The sequence below is a fragment of the Gymnoscopelus microlampas genome (assembly GCF_963454915.1).
Source record: "Gymnoscopelus microlampas genome assembly, chromosome: 1".
Taxonomy (NCBI): Eukaryota; Metazoa; Chordata; class Actinopteri; order Myctophiformes; family Myctophidae; genus Gymnoscopelus; species Gymnoscopelus microlampas.
The window spans coordinates 12,921,787-12,947,830 of record NC_139962.1 but is presented as its reverse complement, the minus strand read 5'-3'; the positions used below and the strand labels follow the sequence as shown (position 1 = coordinate 12,947,830).

Here is a 26,044-nt window from a genome sequence, read left to right as displayed (position 1 = left end):
TGTAAAATCAGTCATTACGACGCCCATCAAGGCACCGCCAACATACATTTTAGTCCACTAAATCAACTGTAGATTTAGTCAACAATAATCTTATATTTTGTCGACTGAAACGAGACTGAAACTAAAACATTTCAGATGACTAAAATATGACTAAAACTAAATGGAATTCGATTCAAAAGACTATGACTAAAACTAAATCAAAATTTGCTGTCAAAATCAACACTGAGCCATAGTCATGTTCTGTATTTTCTAAATGTTGCCCACGTTCTTACAAAATGAAAAAATGGAACATCCGCAGTGAAATACGTTTTTAAACAGTTTTTATTTTAATGCATAGCCGCAGTTAAACAAATTAAGGAGTTTCAGCCCCTCTGGCCTTCGTCCAGTGGCGGCCCGTCAATAGATGTCTCCCAAAACCTAAAACTTCCTTGAATAATTATTACTTTAAAATATATTCTCTATATATTTTAAATGATCAAACCAGGTTAATACTATATAAAATGACTAGTGAGTAAAATGTATAATCTGCCATAAAAAACGTACTTCTCTGGGTGCACAGATCTTTACCATTGACTTGCCATTAGGTTTTGCACATGCGCAGTTCACTCTTCAATTCAAGTAAACCGGGCCTCATGCCATTAGTCATGTCTGTCACAGTCTTTCACAAATTAATTACTACTAGGGCAGGGCCTAAATGCAAATAAAAAGCATTTTCATTTATCAAAATAAACTAGTGTGATAACATAGAACATGTTGGCTTAATTTTTGGTGTGAAACTTTTTTTCTTCTTTTTTTAATTATCTCTTGGGCCAAATACTTCTCCAACCCAGCAGGATGTAACTCACTCCAAACCCTCTTTATGGGGAACATTGGTGTAATTTAGTCAAATAAATTGGACGTATACTTCAAATAGGAGGGTAATCTGAGTCCTTAATATTAAAATCAATGAACTGTGACCCAGTCAGTGACCCAATAGCAGACGCAATATGGTGCCCTGTGACAGGCATTTATGTATATTTAATCGTGTATAATATAGGATGCTTCCCCCAAAGAGGGGACAATGCTCGTCCGAACTTCAACAATGTATTACTCCCGGGCTGAGGCTTAGGCTTTATGGTTAGGCTTGGAAGTTAGGGCTAAACTGTGTGTGTGCGTGCACGCGCGTGTGTGAGATTACCTGTATGACAGCTGGTTCAGAGATGAGAGTGTCTGCGTTGATGACTTCCACCACTGCCTCTGGCATCACAGCTTTCTTCATACACGACATGTTGAAGCCATACACATCGTCCCAGAATGCAATGCGGTCCCGGTGCTTCTGTTCATCTCCCACTGCTGCCAGGCTTATGTTACAAAGGTCTGGATAGACTGAGGATAAAAAGGAGAGACATACTGGATTGTGATACATATTATAATCCTATAATACATTGCAAAACCCAAAACCCAAAAAATCCCTGTGTCACTGTGTCGGACTAAACACAAAAACAACATATCAATGTCACTAACAACACAAGCCACAACGCGCACAATTACTTCACGCAACCTGTAGGCCACTTCTCACTGCTCAGCACACATCTGCCCCCTCGAAGCATAATTCATTGCGGCCAACACAAACTCACAACATTACGGTCGGCCATGTTGTTCCTTAGCGTCATCGCTGACCACCGCCCAGCGAGACCCAAACACCGCGAGGCGGACACAATTTCGTCTACACCATTGTGTTACCTTTTATTTCCTCCGAGGTGGAAACTGGAAAGACTGCTGACGCGAGGTTAGTTCCCTTTAGCAAAACACCAGGGATGCCAGTCGGGATGCCAGGTTTTCAAAACAAGCGACAGAAACAAGCAACCACCTTCATGAAAAAAAAAAAAAGCCGAAGGGGTCCGCCATGTTCCAGGGGGGTCCCCTTGGGTTCCAACACTCCCAGTATGTCCGCGGCCCACCAGGGGGTCCGCGGACCCCCACGTAAAAAATAAATATATACATTTTTTTCATTTTTTAAAAAACTTTTGGACAGTTCTATCCCACCATTTTGCCACCCCAAAATAAGCGCGCCCTCACAGCCCTAGAGCCCCGCGCAGCGGCTGGGGTCGAGTCTCTAGTAGTGTACAATACTGTATTATATACTGTAGAATATTTCTACGGATTTGTTTGTGAACATAAAACGAAACGTCTGTCAGCTCTGAATTGTAACAACCCATGTTTTAAATATATTGTGGGTCTATATTCTCAAACTAATAAAAGTATCCCAACAATACAATCAGAGAGCCGTGCGCCTTTGGAACCTCAACCACTAAGGAACAACTCACGGCCAAAGCACTGCTCCATTTTACTCCCAACTTGCTACAAAAATCGCTCATGCAAAAGTATATAAGTAATTCTACTTATTTTTAAACCTTCACATGTGCCTCCTTTTTTAATAATCATAAAGTGTCATAAAGTGTCTGCTCGCAATTTACTTCCGGGTGGTCAATCTCACCAGCCAATCATCATCTGCAAAACAGTGACCACCCTTTCACGTTGCCACGTCCGTTGCCACGTCGCGCTGACGTGCGCGAAACAAGCGCTGCCGCGCGCACTATGCGAACGACACCAAAAGCGCCAAAAAATCCGCCGACCATTGCTTATACAAAAAGTCAGACCTGGCAACGCAGCCTACGCCAATCATGTGTGAGAGATCTACAAGCTATGGGACAGAGACGCCGTGTGCCATGCACCGTATCTTAGCAACAACAAAAGCGCTCACTCTCATTGGTCGTGTCACGCTAAGAGCAGTTTCCAGACAATGGCATCTCAGAGAGCTTGCTGTAGTGTTTATATATCTATGGCTGTAGCCATCAGAGTCAGTCGCAGCGACGACGGACAGGGCGCTGTGATAGTTGGCATGTAGCTAACGCTAACGTGGTTGTCATGCCTGCAGCGGCTGTGCAATCACTTTGTCAACAATGCACGTTCGTGCGGTAAATGTTATTATTGCTGCTCCGTTAGTCCATTGTAGATGGTGTGTGTTGTGGCCTTGTGTGTCTTCTTCTGGTGTAGCTCCACAGCAACTCCACTAACTAACGTAATGGCAGGACCGCCCCGTGCAACGCACGTTTAGGCTGCATTACGTTGAGAGGCGTTGTAAGCTTGTAGATCGGCTATTTTCAACATGTTTGCCTCTTTCTTATATTATTTGACAATGTGGACAATGTTTTATAGTATAGTTTGTTGACTACTTTTGTTGCAGTAATGGTCTTTTCCTTTACTTTAGCTTTTTTATTGTCTCCGCCAGGCCGAAAGGCATGGCGCGAGAGTATGTTTTACCCCCTGACCGTCCGTCTGTGGATAGCTAATCTCCCGCATCGTTGGCTTGATCGCAGCGCAACTGTGCACACACACTCCCTGGATGCCAATTCAGAACCTCTGCCCCATTTCTTTCACATGGCCCTGTTATAGTGCCACCAGGAGGCCGCTTTTTGCAAAACACATTTTCTCACAGTACTCCTACATATTTTGTCCTAACATCACGCAAATCGATACACAGTATCTCTATAGTCATTAAAAAAAACACGGTCTTTCAGATTTTTCATATTCCATCCTGATTGACTAAAAATGCCTTCCAAAGTTTCCAGGACTGCTCCGTTTTGACCAAAATGCCTCAAATTATGAACACAGCATGCACTTTCCGTGCAACTTTGCACCCACATTCCCACTATGCCGAGCAAGAAATTCCACTTGACATTTTTCTAATCAGCCTCATGGTGGCGCTATAACAGTCCGATTTGTGTTTTTACCTATAACTGCACCAATCTGTGTAAAACTTTGTATGTGCACTCTCTAAAGGTCAAGGAAAAACCTTTCCCCTGCATTTTTCACATCTACCTTTTATAGCGCCACCAGGAGGCCGACTTATGTACAATGTACATATTTCTTTACATTACTCCTTCCGATTTTTCTACATTTCACGCAAATCGGTACACATGATCTCTATAGTCATGTGATCAAGACGGATCTGTTTAATCTTTCATATTCCATCCCGATTGGCTAAGATTCACATCTAAAGTTTGCACAAAATGCCGCAAATCATGAATGCAGCGTCCGATTGTGGTCAACTTTGCACGCACATTCACACTATGTTGAGGAACAAGTGCTACCATTTTAACATTGGCCTGTGGGGGGTCCCCACCGACTCTACCTGGCCCTTAGGTGGGCCCCACCTAGGCAATTCTATGTGGGGCCGAGGTGGGTCTTAACTGCGATGCCCATGCGGGCTATAAGTAGCTTCTACCTGGCCCTTAGGTGGGCCCCAACTAGCCACGTTTATGTGGGACCAAGGCGGGTCCTAACTGGGTTTGCCCATGCAGGCTTTAACTGGGTTCTACCTGGGCCCTAGGTGTACCCTAACCAACCACAGTGCAGTGCCCATCGCTCCAAATGTTGTGACGTCAGGGCTCTCAATACTGCACATTGGTGGAGGAGGAGGGGCCGCAGGGCGACCGCACACATCGCTGAACCAATGGTAGCCCACGGATGTTTCCTCTGGAGATTTAAAATCTATCCCTCTATGCCACATATCATCTGCGCTACAGGGTCTTCACTGACCGAGCCACGGCCCCACTGGCCCTCATGACGCTACGCCACTTATATGCGCTGCCAAGTGGCCGCGGGCGCTACGTGGGCGTGGCGGCGGGCTAGACGCGAGGCCCTGCGTAGCAGGGCCGAGCTTCTAGTTCAATCAATCAATCAATCAATGTCTGAGTCATAGTGACATGCCTATATATGGGCGTATAGGGTTTGTTTATGGTTGTATGTGAGTCATAAGGACATGCCTATACTGTATATGGACGCATAGGGTTTGTTTATGGTTGTGTTTGGGTCAATGGGACATGCCTATATATGGGGGTATGGGTTTGTTTATGGTGATATCAGAGTGACGCGGCCGTGGTCCGCCTGCCCGCCAGCCCTCCCATTAGCCAACTTTAATATAGGATAGGATAACAAAAAGAATACGCCCGCACACTGACGAACTGCAAGGTAGAGGAGATGTATTTGAAGAAGAAGCAACGTTTCGGTCACTGATGACCTTCTTCAGGCAAATATAGGATAGGATGAAACAAAAAGTATCATTTTCCAGATACTATTTGAGGTCAATTCATCACCAACTAAGCACAAATGCAACCTGACCAACTGGCTCTGAGATGACTTATAGATTAGATGTAGTGTCTTTCCAGCACTAGATCATTAATTTTGATTATAAATACAGGCTGCACTACCTATGTCTGCCAAAATCAAAACATGAAATAAACTACGATAGGGCTGTAAACCTATTATTTAATGTCAATGAATGTAATGGCCAATTAGAGGATGCTCTGGTGGTGTCCTGTGGGAGTGGAGCTCTGCATCAATTTCATGAAGCCAAAAATAATGACTGTATCCATCACATCTTCTCGAACCACACCCCGATATCCACTTTGCCCTACTTTTCACACTGTGGACTTCATGGTGTTTATAAGGTATATAAAAGACACACTGGGAGGTGTGTTTTTTAAGACCCGATTCTACAAATGTCTTCTAAATCCCAACAGTATTCTGTTGTTTCTATATCAGTGGTTCTCAAACTTTTTCATGTCAAGGACCCCCAAAATGATATGTATTTGGCCGCCGACCCCATCTCAAAATGTTTTGTTCCAGGGACCCCCAGAAGCAAAGAATAGAGTTAAAAATGTTCGCTTTAAACAATATATATTCAAAGATTTGCACACATGTTCACGATTTTTTCAAAAATAGCAGATCTACAAGCTCGTAGCGCGGCACTCTGTGCCGCGCTATGAGCTTGTATATCTGCTATTTTTGAATAGCCAAAGTGTAAAATAATGCTTTTTTAGCTCAAATGAAAAAGTGACACAGATGCGTTCCAGGTCTTAAAGCGTTCATGGAATGCATTGTAGTCAATGAGAGCCAGGTGGACCAGCTTGTGAACAAACACTATTTCTGAACAATTCCACTCGTAATTCCAATTCCTAAAAGAAAACTCTGTCCAGGAAAATGAAAGAAGACATATAACACATTGCTTTCTGCTGTGTTGCCTTTCGATGTGCACACTGTATCATTTTATTGAGGTATCTGAAGAGCACAGAGTACGTTTCTCTCCAATGGGCTGTTATCTCGCGATAACTGTTGATCATTGACAGCCTAACAAACAAATCTTGCGATACTGAGATTAACAACAAAATATATGTTAAATGAATGTGACAAAATACAGCAAAATTCCCAAATTATGTCTTATATGCATGCAATAGAAATTAATAACTGCAAACTAATTTCAAGTTTAGGCTATCAATATCAAACACAAGTAGAGAGAAGCTGTGACCTCACCGCTCTGACAGACGAGAAATAAATAGCATCGTCTGAAAGATCATTTCAGCTAATTTTGTTCTGTTAAGAGTGTTTGCAATAGGAGATAGTTATGTGACTTACAAGAAGACAGCTATATGTGAATTACAAGAAGACACAGCTATAAGGCTTGTGTTTGTGACTATAGAAAATGGAAAAAATTGTTCAAAACACCCAAAACCTAACAAGGCCGCTATTCAACATTGTCTGTATTTGTTTTGACTGCCAGAGTTTCGGGCTATTTTGCTGATTAAAAAGACAGCAGAGGAATTGTCTGCAGATGACAGAAGGAGCTGGTTGCTCTCTTGGGAGCAACACATGTACTCTCCCTTCTCACATCAGTGAGTTGTGCATTTTTACACAATGCCAGAGGTTTTCAGCCCTTTTACACTGGACCCCAAATGATGCACTGTCGATTCTTTCAGGACTAGTAGTACGGAATTTGCCACCCCGTAGGGACAATTCTCTCTCAACAATCCACTATCCATACTTTACGGTCTACTTTTCTTTCTATGGCTTGCATCCCTCAGAAGCACATTGATGTAGCACAAATTAATTTGAATGCACGAGAGCTTTGGAGGTAATATCTAAAAAAAAACATTAGACAGCTTTTCTCTCAACATTATATTACATCTAAGTCTATTGAATAAACATTAGCAAGAGTCTTAATGTGTTCACTGTGTATGGATAATCTGCCTTGTGATTAAGTCACATCTGAAAAGTGCTGGAAGACACTGATGTCCCCAGTGTGGAGGAACATTAGCCATACAATGGACATCCTGGCCTCTGGGCTTAGCCAAAGCATACTTGATGGCCTACAATAAAGTAAAAATCACACCCTGTGTGAAGGTAGCGGCGCCTTTGAATACATTATGTCATCGATATGTGTTTATAATGTGTTTATAGCCATGTGTCATGTGAAGCTTGACCAATCACTTTGTTGACGGGTCTGACCAATCAGAGCGTCGACGACAGATAAAGTTAAATTGAGGATCTAACTTTAAATAACTTACCTAGAAGGAGACTTTAGCCAAATAAAAATATATACAAAAAAAAACATGAGGAAATAAAAAATAAACCTTGACATCATAGTGATGTCATGAATAGTCCCCTTGCCTGACAAATCACAACCTTGACGGGCCTGACCAATCAGAACCTTGACGGGCCTGACCAATCAGAACCTTGACGGGCCTGACCAATCAGAACCTTAACGGACTCTTGGATTCTCGATCGTCTCTATCAAACCATTCTGTCATAACGGATGACTGGGTCCCGAACTCAGACTTTCTATACATTCACCCTTCATCTGTTCTTGTATCTTTCTCTTTCTATTCGTCATATTAACTTTAAATAACTTACCTAGACGGAGACTTTAGCCAAATGAATAATAAGATGAAGTCATTGTCATCGTTTATATAGACATCGAATTCTATATTCATGACATCATAGTGATGTCATGAATAGTGACCAATCACAACTTTGGCGCACCTGACCAATCAGAACGTTGACGCACCTGACCAATCAGAACGTTGACGCACCTGACCAATCAGAACGTTGGCGCACCTGACCAATCAGAACGTTGACGCAAAAGCCAGGCATAGAGGGCTAATATCCGCTCTATACCTAAAGGTATAGAGCGGCTAGCGCCGCTAATAATATCCGCTCTATACCTAAAGGTATAGAGCGGCTAGCGCCGCTAAAAATACAAGAATGAATTGGCGGCGGGCATTAATATATAGATTATATAGATGGGCTATTCGTCATTGCCTGAGGTTATCGAACTGAGGGCTTGTGCAACAGTCAGAGGCCGAGCTATTTCGATGAGGGCTTATGCAGCTGGGCCGAAGGCTGGCTGCCACGGGCTATGACAAATGCCCATACATTTACCACATATCCATAGCCATATTTATTCAAAAGAAGAAATCTAGTTTTTTTCATCAACGCGGTAACCGTGGTGGCCATGCTTGACATGCTGAATTCTTTTTGAAGTTGCTCACATTCACAGTTCAGCACACACTGTGATGATTGGTAAAAAGCTACTACTGTATCAGCCCTAGGGGTGAGTACTGTTATCCCATATGTTATCACACCCTTTAGATTTTTTATACACTATTGTTGGGAAGACTGACTCTTTTAAGAGACCTGATCCTTTTGGACTATCCGAGAGTGCAGAGTCAACTGCAAATCGTTTCACTGATTCACTTACAGTACATACCTACAATTCTATTGTATGACCCACAGTACTATTGGCTACCCCCGGCCCTTTCCTGGTGATTGAATAGAGCAAACAACGACTCAATCACACTCTGAACCTTAGACAAGCAAGCTAAATAGTCTTAAAACAGGAATTAACACAAAACACGTTAGAGTTCCGTGTTTCGTTGTTTTCTCAATCTGTTTGTTTTGGTATTGTGTTTCTGTTTTTCGGGAATAATTTGTCACGTTTATAAACATACATTTTCGTGCTAATCTAACATTGGGTTGTGTGACGAATTTGCGCGCAGATGTGAGCCTACAGTACTTCAATACACTGTGGGGCTAATACATCTCTGATTGTTACCTTAGATTTTATTCCTATACAAATCAGCTACTTAGCCACCTGGTAGCCAGATTCATAAACCCTACTCCTCCGTTTTTCTCTCCTCCACATCAGACCTACACTGATGTGGTAATTATTAGGCTGACGAGGCTTCTACTTATATATATTCTTTGTGAAAACCAATAGTGGTACCTACAGCTAAACCTCACATTAACATCACAATGTTTCAGTAAGTTTATAGACCATCAGGCCTCTGTGGAGGTTGGATGCTTGGACACCGCAGACAGACTGCAAGTGGACAGGAGAAAGTAAATGCAATAAAATATATATAATTTACATTCCGGTTTAGTTTTTAGCATTTTCAGGCTTAGGGTATGGATGGAGATTACATCTGACATGGTTCTAAAACAAACCACATGGATGTTGACGGTATTCATTTTACAACTGAGTTTTTCATTGAAAACACCTCAGTGTGGATGAAGCCTGAGTGACTGATGGGCACCTGTGATCCATGCATCATGTCGTGTTCAGCCAACAACTGAACCGGTCACTCTCAGTTCATTCAGTCACCTCAGACAGAAGTTAACAAACGAGGGGCACATGAAAATGGAAAAAGACTATCGTGATTATTGTAGAGGCTTCTACTATTTCGATATTATTTATTGTTTATTAAAGGTAATCCCTAGGTACGTGAAGGTGGGAGTTGAGAATTTATTCTTCCTGGGTTAGCTTGTAAGTCCAACCTATTCGTCTATATCCTGGGTAAGAGATGTCCGGTGAACTCGGTCTTTCGTTAAGACACGTCCGGAAAGGTCGTTCATGGTTCCACTTTTTATTGCCTTTGTCTTTATCTTCACTGGACCTGATCGTCAGTGAGATTCTTTACCTTTGTCTTCACTAGACCTGATCTTCTGTGAGATTCTTTATCTTTGTCTTCACTAGACCTGATCGTCTATGAGATTCTTTGTCTTTGTCTTCACTAGACCTGATCGCCTGTGAGATTCTTTACCTTTGTCTTCACTAGACCTGATTGTCTGTGAGATTCTATGAGTCTAACTCTAACTCTTAGTTTAACTAATTATCTGATTTTTTATCTAACTGCTGCTCGACTGCTTTTATTTGTGGAATATGATGCCATACGATCGTAAGACGGCGTCACGCTGGCGCCGTGTCCATAATCGGGCATAATGCCGCGCTGTTATCGTCGTCTTGGTGTAGTGTTCCTTATCATTTCCTTTACCCAGTCCTCTTGATTTTGATTTCCTCCCTGGTAGTTTCCACTTCTTCTGGTAGTTCGGGGAGCCTGGTCAGTCGCGCTACGGGCCTTGTGTAGGTGCGATCTGTGCTAGGTCCGGTGGAGTTCGGTGGAGATCGTGGAGGACGGTCGCGTGGTCCCCGCGGCACACCGAGCATGTGAATCTGAATGCACAGCCCGCGTCCCGGTGCTCGCGGCCGCATTTCCTGCATCGTTGGTGTGTTGTTATCCATGACTCTCTCGCTTGTGCCGGCAGCTGTAGAATATCGGGGCACGTGTTGATGAAGTGGGTTATGCCATCACAGTACGGGCAGGGGACGGGGGCGCTTGGGATTGTTGGCGTGCTGCGTCGCCGCCGCTGGACATCGTGGACTGGGATGGTTGTGCTCCACGTCTGTCCGGGGGTGGGGCGCCAGTTGCCCTGGGAGGACCTCCTGCGGTCGCGGGAATTGTCCTGGGGCATGTTCCTCCCCCTGTAGTCCCTTGGGACGTCGGGGTACCGAGTGTTCCAGCCGAAGCTGGGGGGGTCACGGTGTGGTGCCCGGGGATCGGCTACCGCCGGTCCTCCGCAGGTAGACTCGCGCTCTAGGCGTATAGCGTACATCGATATAAAGGTGGCCAGATCGTCAAAGGTGACCGTCACGTTCTTCCACTCTACATCCGCTACATGCTTGAACCATTCCTTTTGTGCCTCATGGGGTAACCTCCTGACGATTCCCAAATAATATGCCCAACTGCATGCCCAACTGCACGTGCCGGCCGTCATCTTCTTATTGACGCTCTGTAGGAACCCGGCGAAGCGCTCGTAGTCCCCGGCCGTTCTCAACTCGGGCCAGTTGAGGGCCTTTATGTGGAGAGCCTCGAGGACGTTATCGCGGTCCGCATAGGTGTTGGCGGCCCGCAGCGCCTCTTCATGGATGCGTCGGCAGTCTTCGACTAGCTGATGGGGTGTCTTCTTCGTGAGTGATGATGACAGGAGATCGAATTTCTCACTGTCAACCATCCCGCCAGAGCAGGCGTTGTGATAGTTGTGGTCGCCATCGAAGAATGGTATGGTGGAGGTCGGGAGGCGTCTAGCCTGTTGGTGGCGCAGTGTTGAAGGCTGTACCAATTCTATCATCTCTCGGTGATTCTGGGCCTGTTGGAAAAGGGTGGTGTTCATGGGGTCCGGCCCTAGGGGGTGGACAGCGGCGTCGGAACGTCTTGGTGCGCCACCATTGGTATCGATGGAGGCGGTGGTTGACGCGCTGGTCCGTAATGTGCGTGCCATCTCCTCCCTCATATCGGCGAACTGCTGGGTCATCAGCGCGGACATCTGTGCGGCTTGCGCGGCCATCCGCTCGGTCTGCGCGGCCATCTGCTCGGACATGGTATTGAGTTTCGCCTCAACCTCCGCCGTAAGTCTGAGGAGTTTCTGGTGGGACTCTGCAGCCTGGGTGATCGGTGCGTCGTCATTTCCGGTCATCTTGTCTGTATATCAATCTCAGTGTCCTCAACCGGTTACACTTGAAATATCCGACTTTTTATCTAGCTGCCGCTCGACTCTGTGTTGCTCGACTGCTTTTATGTGTGGAATATGATGTCATATTCATATACGATCGTAAGACGGCGTCACGCTGGCGCCGTGTCCACAATCGGGCATAATGCCGCGCTGTCATCGTCGCCTTGGCAACAGTGATCACAGCGGTCACCACTAGAGTCTGATGAGCTTGGTCCACTCTAATGTCGAGCCCTGTGTTTTGCTTGCATTCATTTATGTGAACAAATTCTGAGACCTGTTTCACCATTCCAAAAAAGCACGCTGTACCACGCTCCTTATCAGGATCGCAGATGAAGATATTTGGAATTATATCATTGCTCAACAACCGAAGGTTCTACGAAACTTCAACATGGTTTTAAGTTGTGAGCTCATGTCATGAGCACGTGGTGGAGTCCAGGTCATGACTTGTTTTACGTTTCCTACATGCCTACACGTCATCTCCTGTGTCAGTCCACACACCTTACTGGCCAAAACGTGAGGGATTATCTGAAAATATGTCTTCCAACTGGCATGTTTCAATTTATTCGCCCTGTGCCCATGAGTGCAAGTTCACACGCACGCACGCACGCACACACACACACACACACACACACACACACACACACACACACACACACACACACACACACACACACACACACACACACACACACACACACACACACACACACACACACACACACACACACACACACACACACACACACACACACACACACACACACACTCGATGCAACGGCCCGTAACGTGTGTGGATGGATGGTGACAGCTCAGTGATGGGGGATCTCATGGCCTTTCATTATTGGCAGAAGCTTTCCTGTGACCCTGCCAGTGTCATCGTAGTAGTTGATGACAGCGCGCGCGCACGCGCACACGCACACACACACACACACACACACACACACACACACACACACGCACACACACCAAAGCAATGCAAAGACATGTGCACAAAAGACACACATAGTGGATGTGTCAATTAATATTCTCCCGATTACTGATGCAAGTGAGTAATTATTAACGCCAGGGAAAGAGAGAGAGAGAGAGAGAAGGAAGGAGAGATGCTGATTGGGCAGAAACAACGGGACAGGTCTGTTGGATGGAGAGAGCAGACAGACAGACAGAGAGAGAGAGAGATGAACTGGTGTTATACTGTAGATAGAGAGAGGGAGGAAAAGAAGGAGAGAGAGAGAGAGAGGGGGGGGGGGGTGGGGGGCATGGGTGTCCCCAGATTCATGGCTTTGACATCTGCGTCCTTCTCGACTCGCTGCCCACAGCCCGTTTGTCATCCCCCCCCCCTCCCCCCCTCCACCTCCTTACTGAGCTCTCTCCATTTCTGCTCATTGGTTGGGCTTGTGGAAGAGAGAGAGAGAGAGAGAGACAGAGGGATAGAGAGAAGGAGAAAAGGGGTGTGTGTGTGCAGGGGGGACGGATGCCTTCTTCTCCCTGGACGCTGTGTTTGTGCCAGGAGAGCCGGGACACATTTAACCCATTAAGACCGGGAAAGTGTCATTTTTTAGATTTCTTTGGCTATTCAAAAATAGCAGATCTACAAGCTCATAGCGCGGCACCGAGTGCCGCTCTATGAGCTTGTAGATCTGCTATTTTTGAAAAAGAAAATCGTGAAAATGTGTGCAAATCTTTGAATATATATATATATATATATATATATATATATATATATATATATATATATATACATTTTTTAAATCAAATCTTTGCTTCTAGGGGTCCCTGGAAAAACATATTTTGAGTTGGGAGGGTCCGCGGACAATTTTGGGGGTCCTTGACATGAAAAAAGGTTTGAGAACCACTGATATTATAGCAACATAAGTATTTAAAAAATAATAACTGTCAGGATTTAGAAGACATTTGTAGAATCCCCCAGAAGCAAAGATTTGAGTTACAAATGTTCGCTTTAAAAAACATATATATTCAAAGGTTTGCACACACTTTTAAGATTCTTCAAAAATAGCAGATCTACAAGCTCATAGCGCGGCACTCGGTGCCGCGCTGTGAGCTTGTATATCTGCTATTTTTGAATAGCCAAAGGAATCTAAACATGACACACAGATGCGTTCCCGGTCTTAGTGGGTTAAGGATGAAGGGAGAGGTTAATGTGGTGGGGAAAACGAGCGGGAGCTGCTGTAACGCTTCTCTAATGTAGCTTAAACACACACGCGGCCCGCAATGCTGACGGGACACGTGCTTAGAAGCAAGGCTTAACCCTTTGCAATCCGGGAATGCATCGACTTAATGTCTTCTAAATCCCAACAGTTTTATGTTTCTATATCAGTGGTGCTCAAACTTTTTCATGTCAAGGACCCGCAAAATGATATGTATTTGACCGCCGACCCCCATCTCAAAATATTTTGTTCCAGGGACCCGCTAGAAGCAAAGATTTGAGTTACAAAAGTTCTCTTCAAAAATATATATATTCAAAGATTTGCAAAAAAAAAATCACGATTTGCAAAAAAATAGCAGATCCACAAGCTCATAGCGCAGCACTCGGTGCCGCGCTATGAGCTTGTAGATCTGCTATTTTTGAATAGCCAACGTGTAAAAAAAATGGTTATAGCTATACAATCTAGAATGACACGGATGCGTTCGCTGCTAAAACTGGGTGGAAACAATTAGAGAGAGATTTGTGAAATAAACTGCATTGCATCACCACAATTTAAAGTCTTCAGAGCAGGCCCGGACCGCTGGCGTAGCGCTCCGGGCACCTATAGGCTCCAATGTAGCCTGGTTCGAGTCCCGTTCCCGACGATCTTTGCTGCATGTGTCTCTCCCCATCTCTGTCTCCCTGTTTCCTGTCTGTCTGATAATACTCTGATTTTGCTGTGTCCGTAACACGATGTAATGTCATTGTCTCCGCCAGGCCGAAGGAATCGAGAGAGTATGTTTTACCCTCCGTCCGTCCGTCCGTCCGTCCGTGTGTCCATCTGTCTGCGAGCGACTAATCTCCGGCAACGTTAGCCCGGTCGCTGTGAAACTGTGCACACACACTCCCTGGATACCAATTCAGAACCTCTGCCCCAAATTTTTCACATGGGCCTATTAGAGCGCCACCAGGAGGCCAATTTGTGCAAAACAAATTGTTTTACATTACTCCAAATCGGTACACAGTATCTCTATAGTCATGTGATCAACACGGATCTGTCCCATTTCCCATCCTCATTGCCTAAGGTTGACTTCCAAAGTTTACAGGATTGGTCCGTTTTGAACAAAAGTGCCTCAAATCATGAACGCAGCATGCGATTTCCGTGGGAATTGTGCACGCACATTCCCACTATGCCAAGGAACAAATGCCTCCCTAGAGGCCAAGGAACAACCTTTGCCCTGCATTTTTTACATCTGCCTTTTAGAGCGCCACCAGGAGGCCGACTTTTGAAAAACATTTTTTTTGCTTTTACTCCTTCAGATTCTGTCCAAAAATCATGCAAATCGGTACACAGTATCTCTATAGTCATGTCATCAAGACAGATGTGTCCGATATTTCATATTCCATCTTAATTGGCTAACATTGACAAAGTTTGCAGGATTGGTCCGTTTTGAACAAAATGCCTCAAATCATGAACGCAGTGTGCGATTGCCGTGCAATTTCACATGCACATTCCCACTAGGCCGAGGAACAAATGCCACCCTTTTCACATTGGCCTGTTATAGCGCCACCAGCAGGTCTAATTTAACAAAACACATTTTTGGAACAAAATGCCTCAAATCATGAATGCAGTGTCCGATTGCCGTAAAAGGCCTAAAAAGAAATGCCACCCTTTTCACATTGGCCTATTATAGCGCCACCAGGAGGCCACAGTAACCTACCTGACCTGGCGGAGACTTGTGCTCCGAGGAGCACTTTTTCTAGTTTCAGCTCATTCGGATACATACAGCAGTAGCCCTCATTCAATCTTTGCCTGCATGGTTGTTACGCCTTTAGCTTATTGGTCCTCTAGTCGTGCAGACTGATTGGACCGTGGCGAGCGTGTTGGGGGGAGGAGGGGATGTGGGGGGGGGGGGGGTGAAGCTAGTGACCAAGCATACGGGCGTTGTGTGACCCTGTCTTATCCCGTTACTCAGGTCAGAATGTTCGTCCATCCAATCTCCCACGGCTAACTGATGTGTCTCTCATAGGTCTGCTGTCATTCTCGTGGCCCCTCTAGGTGTAGTGTGACCTTTCTCTACCCTCCCTCTCTCTCTCTCCCCCGTCCCGGGGAGCCTCTCTAAAGGCAATGTGGTGGAACCGCTGCCATGTCAGGGCCTCGTTTCGCACAAGCCATTAAGCCTGGTCAGTGACAGAGAAGAGCTGACCCAGGACATTGCACACACTACACGATGCATATGGGAAACAGCGTGCCTATATGAGGAAAAACGTCATGCTTCAAAAAATGCAAAACGACATGCATTGGGATCACTATATACACGCCTAATTCCCTGTGTCGTACACAGGGAATTGGGTATCATTTTGAATAGCGCTCCTGGACATTTGAGAGACACAGGTAAAAGCTAGCAACCTTCCTTAATTTTGTAATTCCATATGGCTACGTGCGGAAACTCCCCAGGGGACGTCGGAGCGTAATAAAACACAGCGCCACGAGTGTGTGTGAAGCCAAGAGATAAGGGTGCTGCTGACAGAACCATATAAATAAAATGTACTGCTGCAGAAATCATACATGCAGAACCCAAACTCGCTCAGTACAGATCACTGCGGTAGCATTTTATTGCAGCACAACCCCCTCAGCTAAAGGGCTTTATACACAGTAAAATGCTAAATTCAATTTAACTCTTGAGATTGCACAAATGGAACCAAACAGACCCGTGTACAGCCAGGATTTTACAGTGCAGTGTGAGCACTGCCTGCGTCACTGTGGCTCTAAAAAAGCGGCAATAAAAAGGAAAAGTGTTTTCGACTTCTAAAAAAGAAAGCACCTGAGATTGGATTGCAGAATGCATTAAATGTCTCTCTCTCTCATGGGTATTTCTCTGCTATGGCATCACGGACCTTCACCCGCCCCTACATCCGTCAGAGCGGTCGTACGGGTGACGTGTTGGCTCTAAAACAGCTGTGTGGGATGGCTGGGGGGGGGGGTGGGGGGGGAGGATTGTTGGGGGGTTCAGGGATACGCTTATTGAACCTTCCCAACAACGTGGCCCCATCTCCCCCCTCTCTGCCATTTGTTTCACAGCCTCTGTCTTGGCCCAGGCCAGGGAGCATGAAACGAGAAACCTCACACTGTAACAAAAGTGCCATATAATCCTCACCGACAACCGTCTACCCACAATTAAAAATGAGAGATGGAACTTTTTCGCAGTGCATTTTGCTTACTGTTAACACATTAACCGCCAAGAACGTAGTCCTACGGTCCATTAAATCCAACTGTTAACACATTGACTGCCTAGAACGACTCAACTCGTTTTTAGCTTTTCATCACTTGCCTGCCAAGATCGAGTTAACTAGTTTTTTTTTTGTAATTTTTTTTTTTTTTATTTGACCCAAAGACCAAGGAGATATGAATTTTCGAAGATCTTTACTCTCATCCACTTCCTTGTTAACTTAAAACTTTAAAATTTTGTATCTCGGCTCCTGAGTACTTTTTTTTTTTTCATTGAAAAATCTCTGGCATGAATAACAATAGGCAGTGAAAATAATTCAGGCAGTCAATGTGTTAAGCGCCGAGACCGTAGCCCTACGGTCTGTGGTGCTTTTTCCTTTTTTCCGAAAAAAAAAACTTTTTTCAATTTTCGATACGGCACATTTCATTGTAACACCACTGGAAACAGAATTATTCGGGATCCGGTTTTGCCGATCCTGTCGCCCTCGTTCTAATGACGAAACTGAAATCCCATTTTCTCCTTGTAGTTTTTTCTCCTCGGTGATCACTGTTTAACATAAACCGTTCTAACTACAACATGGATGCCCTGTTTGACACGTGGTCTTCACTGCTCGAACCAGGCAGATGTCCACGTTGTATACAAACAGTGCACAGCTCAATCTTACGGATTTTAACAAGGTCTATGGCGACGTGAAAAAAACAAAAAACAACAATAAAACGTTGGCACTGGTGAGTACATTATGAGATTAACCTCTGGCGGTCAATGTGTTAAGACTGACGGGAGATCGCATAAAATACATGTGTTATTCCTAAGGAAAGTACACTATTTTGTTATATTATTCCATGTATTTCATTTTGTTTGTGTGTGCAATGCAATGCAGAAATAAAGTCGTTTTTCAGTTTGACTGAGCTGACCTACCTGAGCCTCCGTCTGCCAGGTACATGTCTCTGGCGTAGAGAACAGAGTCCAGCATGGACTCAAACAACAGGAAGTACCCCTGGGGAGGAGGGAGGAGGAAACACACATTACTATGGGAGGACCGTATCACTTCACTCAAGCCAACACTAAGCTCAAAATAAAACCTCAATTCAACATTTCAAGTCAGAAAATAAACACAGACACATATTTTTTTTTCCTAGTCTGAGCTTTTCAATTCAAAACCATGAGCATTAAAGTATGACTAAGACATGAAACCGCCCGCCCCATGGAGTCCCTTCCCCAGCATCCTGAGGTTTGGCCTCAGTGTGACCTCAGTGTTCTGCACCAGTACACGGCACATTAACCATATTATTCCATTAATGCTGAAATTGACTTTTTGTCCACATCTTGTTGCCGTCATCCTGAGTGGCAGGTAGTGCTGACAAATGTTTTTTTTCTGCCCTTCTTTTTTTTTTTTTGTTTCTCCCCATCAGATAAAGTCCACCTCTCCTCTGCCTTCTCCCAAGTCTTTTAGTTTCACGTTTGTGCTTTTGGAGGTATATATACTTTTTCCTTTTTGGGCGGTGTAGCCGCCCCTGTATGTGAGGTTGGGACTTGACATTTGCTGCACTGTGATTGGCCACCCATTGTACCCCCCCAAACCCTGCACTGTGATTGGCCACCCATTGTACACCCCTTCCACCAACAATGGGTGGCCCCTGGACACCCCCGCTGACTCTATTCCCCGCTGACTCTATTCAGCACTGTGATTGGCTAGCGAGACACATGATGAAATTATGATGAAATGAATAACTTATAAATCGGACTATACCCTTAAAAAAAAAAAAAACTGTGATGACCACTGTGATGACCACACCGCCCACTTCACACTGGGTGTGATTCTTTTAAGATGCACATGGATTGAAGCAGGTGAAAAGTAAACAAGAGCATATCCAAACCAGAGGCGGTAAAAGAAGCGACATCGGTCCACTGTTGACCAGACTCAACAACCACTACTACCTTCCTGTTAGAGCTGTGATTAAAGCCTGATTCACACTATGTGGTAAGACTACTACTATTCTAAATGAAGCATTAGACGGAGGATAAGTGTGACGCGAATCCATAACTGCACTTCCTCTTCCGATTGCGAGGGAGAGAGAGAGGGAGAAGGATAGGTGAGGGGCAGGACAGCACAGCAGATAAACAGGGGGTGAGGGAGGGCGTGTGTGCCAGAGACGGGGGGGGTCAGTCAGGGCTGTGTCAGTGGCTAGCAGAGCACAGTTGGAGTGGAGTTGGGGAGAGCAAGAGAGAGAGAGCACACTGCAGCCAACTGAATAGTAATTCACAGCGATAAGAGCTTTAGTATTCAAAAGAAGGCAGCCTTTCAGGGAAGCGGGAGAGCGAGTGGCAAAGAAACACGAAACCCCAGGTCCTTTGCTTATAACTCTGACTCCGCTCTGTCACAGGGTGCGAGCTGATAATGACGACGACGACGATGATGAAGATGATAAAGCCACCCTCGCACTGCTCACCGGCGCTTAACCCATTGAGACCTGAAGCCGATTCTACATGTCTCCTAAATCTCAGCAGTATTCTGAAAAACGTATGTTTCCATCAGTGCTCAAACTTTTTCATGTCAAGGACCCCCAAAATTATATGTATTTGGCCGCGGACCCCCATCATAATATCTTGTTCCAGGGACCCCCAGAAGCAAAGATTTGAGTTAAAAATGTTCGCTTTAAAAATATATATATTCAGAAGATTTGCACACATTTTCAAGATTTTTCAAAAATAGCAGATCTACAAGCTCGTAGCGCGGCACTCGGTGCCGCGCTACGAGCTTGTATATCTGCTATTTTTGAATAGCCCAAAGTGTAAAATAATGCTTTTTAGCTCAAATCTAAAAATGACACAGTTCCAGGTCTTAATGGGTTAAATAGTACACTCTCCCTCCGACTGCCGGAAGACGACCACTACTTCTGAACAGAGTACAGGGCCGTGTCCATATAGTGCCGGACCGGCTCTCTTTTAGAAAGCCTCTCACAGGCACACACCGGCAGCTTCGTAATTTAGAGCTCAATTTCATGGGACACTGCCTCAGTAGACGGTAAAGACGATATGAGGGAGAGAAAACACAAGAGAGGGAGGGAGAGAGATCAGGTGGAGCGAGAAAAGAGAGGCATGGAGGGGGGGGGGGGGGGGGGGATATGCTAGAATGTAGAATCACACCTTATTTTAGCTCCCATGATGCCCATGGGTATCTATCTGCCACTCCTACCGCCTCCCCGATGCATGTTCCACCCCCCTAATTCACAGGTTGGCTGGTGCTGTAATTACCCAAACATAGAAACATAGAGTCATCTCTGCACCGCTGGACTGGAGGGGTGTGAGCGGAATTGCAGATGAGGTCATATCTATCTCCACTCTCTGGTTCTTATGCAGCAGCTTTTCAGCCAGAGTTTTCATCTCCATCAAATTGCAATGACACTACACTGGATGACTTGACGTGGCACGTGAGCGTCAACACGATGACGAGGTACAGTTAAGAAATCTCGTCTCATGAGCTTTAACCCATTAAGACCTGAAGCCGATTCTACCGATGTCTTCTAAATCCTAACAGTTTTCTGAAAAACGTATGTTTCTATATCAGTGGTTCTCAATCTTTTTCATGTCAAGGACCCCCAAAATGATATGTATTTGGCCGCCGACCCCCATCTCCAAATATTTTGTTCCAGGGACCCCCAGAAGCAAAGATTTGAGTTAAAAATGTTCGCTTTACAACAATATATATTCAAAGATTTGCACACATTTTCAAGAATTTTCAAAAACAGCAGATCTACAAGCTCATAGCGCGGCACTCGGTGCCGCGCTATGAGCTTGTAGATCTGCTGTTTTTGAATAGCCAAAGTGTAAAACAATGCTTTTCAGCTCAAATCAAAAAGTGACACAGATGCGTTCCGGGTCTTAATGGCTTAAGTGTCTATCTTCCTTCTATCACCATGTGCTGCCTTATGGAGGTTCTAAGAAATGTATTAATTCATATTCAACTGTATTTATATTTGGACTTACCTGCATGAAAATGAAAAAAAAAAAAGTGACCTTTGAGGGTAATTTTTACACTTAAATGGTCATTTTTACACCTCAGAATTAAATTAACACTCTGTATTTTACTGTGTAGCCACACTCATGCATTTTAAGAGGCACAGATTCCTTGACACTACAATCCCCAAGCATTTGAATGGGGGTTCTTAGGGTGTTAGTAGGAGGGACCAGGTTTTGAGATCAGTCTTAGTTTACTGTAGAGATGGGCAATATTATTGATATTGCAATATATCGCGATATTGTATTTCCCAATACTGTATCCATACTCCAGGCCGTAGTATCGCGATACTTTTGGAGAAAAATAATTCTGTTCCCATGCATAGAAACCAATGGTAGAAGTCTGGTCGTGATATTCTGCTCCTCTAGATGTCGCTGTACTATAGCTAGTTCACCTTCCAGTGATTCATCTCAATATAAATCGCAATATGTATCGCATCGCAATATATCGTGATACAATCGTATCGTGACCCAAGTATCGTGATACGTATCGTATCGTGAGGTTCTTGCCAATACCCATCCCTAGTTTACTGTGAGATAGTCAGAGTAGTTGAGGTTAATCACTGCAGTAGATTCAGCTAGCATTGCCATAAAACCCTAATGGAAACCTAATGAGAATGGGCTGAAGCAGCTCATATACATTAACAGAATTAGCATATAAATGCATGATTCCCCTGAGTGTCCACTCTTCACACAATCATATACACACACATATATGTTCACATGTAGGCCTACAGTATAATAGTCCCAGAAAATTGCACTTACAAACACTTAAATGTCCTACATTTGTTGGTGATTTTGTAATATGTTGAATAAAGGACAGGTATAATTATGGTTAAACAGGCCTTAGAAATGTCATTACAGCCCCCTTTTAATGAATTTGACGCATGCCCTTTGGGAGATGCTTTATATTGCCCAGAACCGAGGGGAATTGTGTTCCAGAACTCTATCTTGTTATCCTGTACAACCTTGCCTTACTGGATTTTTTACATAACCAATTCTCCCCTAGCAGGGAGTACACTTTCCCATTTGAACAGGAAAATCAGCTGGAAGCTTTGTTATGCATAATGTGTTTTTCGTGCACTCACGGAATGCAGTGCAGTGCATGCAGTGCACTTCAACACTTAACTCAAGTCATACAACGGCTTCACACTTGAAAATCACTGATCTACAAGCTCACAACAAGTCACAATGCAATGTGTTGTGAGCTCGTAGATCTGCCATTTCTACTTTTTGAATATACTGTAATATGACATGCCTAAAATAGGGACACCAGGTTGAAAGTGGTTAACCCTTTAAGACCGGGAACGCATCTGTGTCATTTTTTGATTTCTTTAGGCTATTCAAAAATAGCAGATATACAAGCTCATAGCGCGGCACTGAGTGCCGCGCTAAGAGCTTGTAGATCTGCTATTTTTTGAAAAATCGTGAAAGTGTGCAAATCTTTGGATATATATGTATTTTTAAAGTGAACATTTGTAACTCAAATCTTTGCTTCTGGGGATTCCACAAATGTCTTCTAAATCCTAACAGTTTTTTGAAAAAACATATTTGCTATTTTAGTGGTTCTCAAAAATGATATGGCCGTGGACCCCCATCTCAAAATATTTTGTTCCAGGGACCCCCAGAAGTTGTAAGAGAGTCAAAAATGTTGGCTTTAAAAATATATATATATTCAAAGATTTGCCTACTAACTATCCCTACCCTTATTTTGAATTCTTGTTATGCTATTTTCTTCTCCTTTTTACCATTGCTACTGTAACAACGACATTTCCCTCAGGATTAAATCGAGTACCTACCTACATTATATTTGAAAATATTACATATTTTGTCAGTCACCAAGTAGGGAGACTGAGCGGCCATCAATTATAGGCACTGAGAGGCGTTTTGGTACGTAAAATCTCACATCAGCACTTTAGAATTTAGCTCCCTGCCTCCTCTATTTTTCTGCATTCAACATACGTCCTACTCAATTACAGCAGAACATCATCAGTTTAAGTCCCAGGAGGGCCGAGACAAAATAAAAGGGGACGTAGTGTGTGTGCGTGTGTGTGTGTGTGTGTGTGTGTGTGTGTGTGTGTGTGTGTGTGTGTGTGTGTGTGTGTGTGTGTGTGTGTGTGTGTGTGTGTGTGTGTGTGTGTGCACGTGAGGACAGCTGCATGGAACGAATGTTTTTCGTGCTCCAGTGCATACGAGCAGTCCCACACTGCTAGCCTATTCCATAGCACAGGCATTGCTGAATTAGCATATCCATATCACACGCGACCCTGTAATAGATTTCGGTGTGTAGTAGTGATTTGAAGGTGTTATGTTGCACGGCTCCTATAGTAACCAGCCTGATTTCCATTTAAAGCCACGCGAGCAGGAGATGTATGTAATACAATGGCAATACATATAACAATATGTACTATCAGGTTTACTGGAGTCGACGCCGCCTGTGGCTTTTTTCTTTGGTGATGAATGATGAAGGTATTATCATTATCATCCATGTCCTGTGTGTGTATCAATCTTCTGTTCCTGCAGAGCCTTCAAGAGGTTCATTCAGTGAGTTAAACCACTGGATCATATGGGCAAATGATGGCTGAAAGTGAAATGCTTGAAACACCGCAATTTCACATTTGGTGAACCAGTGGTTTTTAACTGGTTTCACACTGGCGTATGAATTTTGAATTAACCATCGTTTTTTTCACACAGAACCAGAGATAACGCGAACCGAAGATTTACTGCTCCATTCACTTCCTGGTTAACTTATTACTTAAAAATAATGTATCTCGGCTTCTGTGTGCATTTCTTTTTACTAGGTATTTTTGGCCGAGACATGTTATTTTCAAAGGCGTATAAAAGCGAACGGGAGGTCGCGGAAGCACAGTGAAACCCTCTGTGATAAGCAACCATCAGGGGATCGATCATACTGGAGATAAATATTCTGTGACTACTTCAAAAGGTAAGAAAATCAAAAGATCGCTGGGTGCACGCAGCCAGATATAAGTCTGGCAGCGTATCATTCATTTTAAAATGAATGATAAAGTAGGGTATGCTTCTATTGCTTCTACCGGTTCTACTGAGTGAAGACCCGCCCTCGATGCGGTTGCAGCCAATAGCAGTCGTTTCCGGTTTCTTTTTGGGACCGGAAGGTTAAAAGATGGCAGATTTGAATTTGTCGAAAAAGTGGCTTCAAAAAGAGTCTGTAGGAACCAATGGGTCTCCCTTCGTCCATATTATTTTTTTTTTACAGCCAGGACAGCTTGTTCACAACACAAAACCACGTCTCACGTGGCATGAGACTGTAATCAATTGCCTGGAGGACAACAAGTTAGGGGGAAGGGACTAACAAACTGATGGGGAAGGGACTAACAAACTGACACCAAAACACACCAGAAGCCAGAAATGGAAGGTTGGGCTTGGGGCTAGCAACCCTAACCCGGAAAACCTACGTATGCTACAGAAACCGCAAAAACACTGCCCCAGCGAGGGCCTAGTCGGAGATATTCCTCTGGAGAAGAGGAAAGCCTAGCGGCCTAACGTGTGAAGGCAAACACCAGGATAGGGAACTGGAACATCAGAACCCTATATGAGAGCAGTATATCAGCTCAAGTGGGAAATGAGGAGATATAACATTACGGTCCTTGGTTTATGCGAAACACGATACAATGGAAGTGGCCAAACCAGGCTAACTTCAAGAGACCATCATCTATTCCGGCCATAATTACCTGGGCCAAGACCACACCCAAGGGGTAGAGTTTATGATGACAACAGGGCCACAAAGGCAATGATGGCATGGGAACCAGTTTCGTCACAACTCTTGTCAGCGAGATTCAACTTCAAGGGGAATAAAGTGCACAATCATCCAGTGCTATGCACCAACCAACACGGTCGAGGAAGAGGAAAAATAAATGTTCTATAGTTCCCTACAATCTTTGATTTATCGCACACCAAGGAGAGACCTGAGGATCGTCATGTGAGACCTAAATACGAAGGTGGGGGAGGACAACACAGGCATTCATCATTGGAAGACATGGCATTGGCACTTGCTTACAGACCTCTGCTCCTTAAATGATCATGTCATTGGAGGCACCATTTTTCCACACAAGAAAATCCATAATAATAATAATCATGGATCTCGCTATATGGAAAAACTGAAAACCAGATTGATCACATCACAGTTGATCCCGCAAATGGAGAGGAAGTCTGTTGGATGTCAAGGTGAGACGTGGAGCAGACATAGCATCAGGCCACCAGCTACTAGTGGCAACAACGAAAGACAAAATCAGATCCTTCCACACCACAACAGACAAGATAAGTTCAATGTTCAGTTTCGAAGAAACATCAGGAAAAGATAATTAAACCGCAAAGTCAAGCACAACCTTGAGGCAGTAGCAGGATTAAAGAAAACATCTATTGAAGACCACTGGACAGAACTTAAACAGTACGTTTTTTTTGCAAACCATTCCCTAAATAAATGTTAGAGATATTGGCCGGGTTTCCCAAAGCGATTTCAGGTAGTGCGTACTGTGTAGCGTTACCCACTGCGTAAGAGCCTCCTAAGGTACTGTGAAACAGCAAATGTGTTTCTCGAAAGCCTTCTGAGCCTACGCAGTACCTTAATTAGTAGCAGCTGGTTTACGTGCACGTGTATGCGCGGGCGTGTGCACGTGCGCCTGCCGTTGCGCTCCATTAGTCAAAACATCCACAGTAGGCCTACACCACTGTCTATCTTCATATTATAGCCTACCTACATTGATATAGAAAGAGGAAGTCAGAGTTAAAAAAATAAAACAAGGGTATTGTGCAGTCACAGTTACCAACAGCGCTTAAAGCTTGTTAATTTTCAGCATTATTTTATTGATGGGCCGAGTACAATCCCACTTGTTACAGCCAGACTTCATTTGCGAGCATGTACTTCGAAGTTGCGTGGAACAATCGGTTGATAGGACATCTCCGACCGGTTAAGTGTCTGTGTAGCGCTGTGTTGAGATGACGTGCTTCA

The 26,044-nt window shown here is 44.3% G+C and overlaps 1 protein-coding gene across 1 annotated transcript in view; it reads right to left on the bottom strand.

Annotated features, from left to right (window-relative positions):
• prmt3 (protein arginine methyltransferase 3) overlaps nt 1-26,044 on the bottom strand; it is an 89,239-nt gene that overhangs the window by 34,720 nt on the left and 28,475 nt on the right. The window contains exons 11-12 of the mRNA XM_084063419.1: nt 17,959-18,037; nt 1,178-1,365 (exon numbers count right to left, since the gene is read on the bottom strand). Of these exons, the coding sequence (XP_083919545.1) occupies nt 1,178-1,365; nt 17,959-18,037 (267 nt within the window). The remainder of the gene's footprint in view (nt 1-1,177; nt 1,366-17,958; nt 18,038-26,044) is intronic.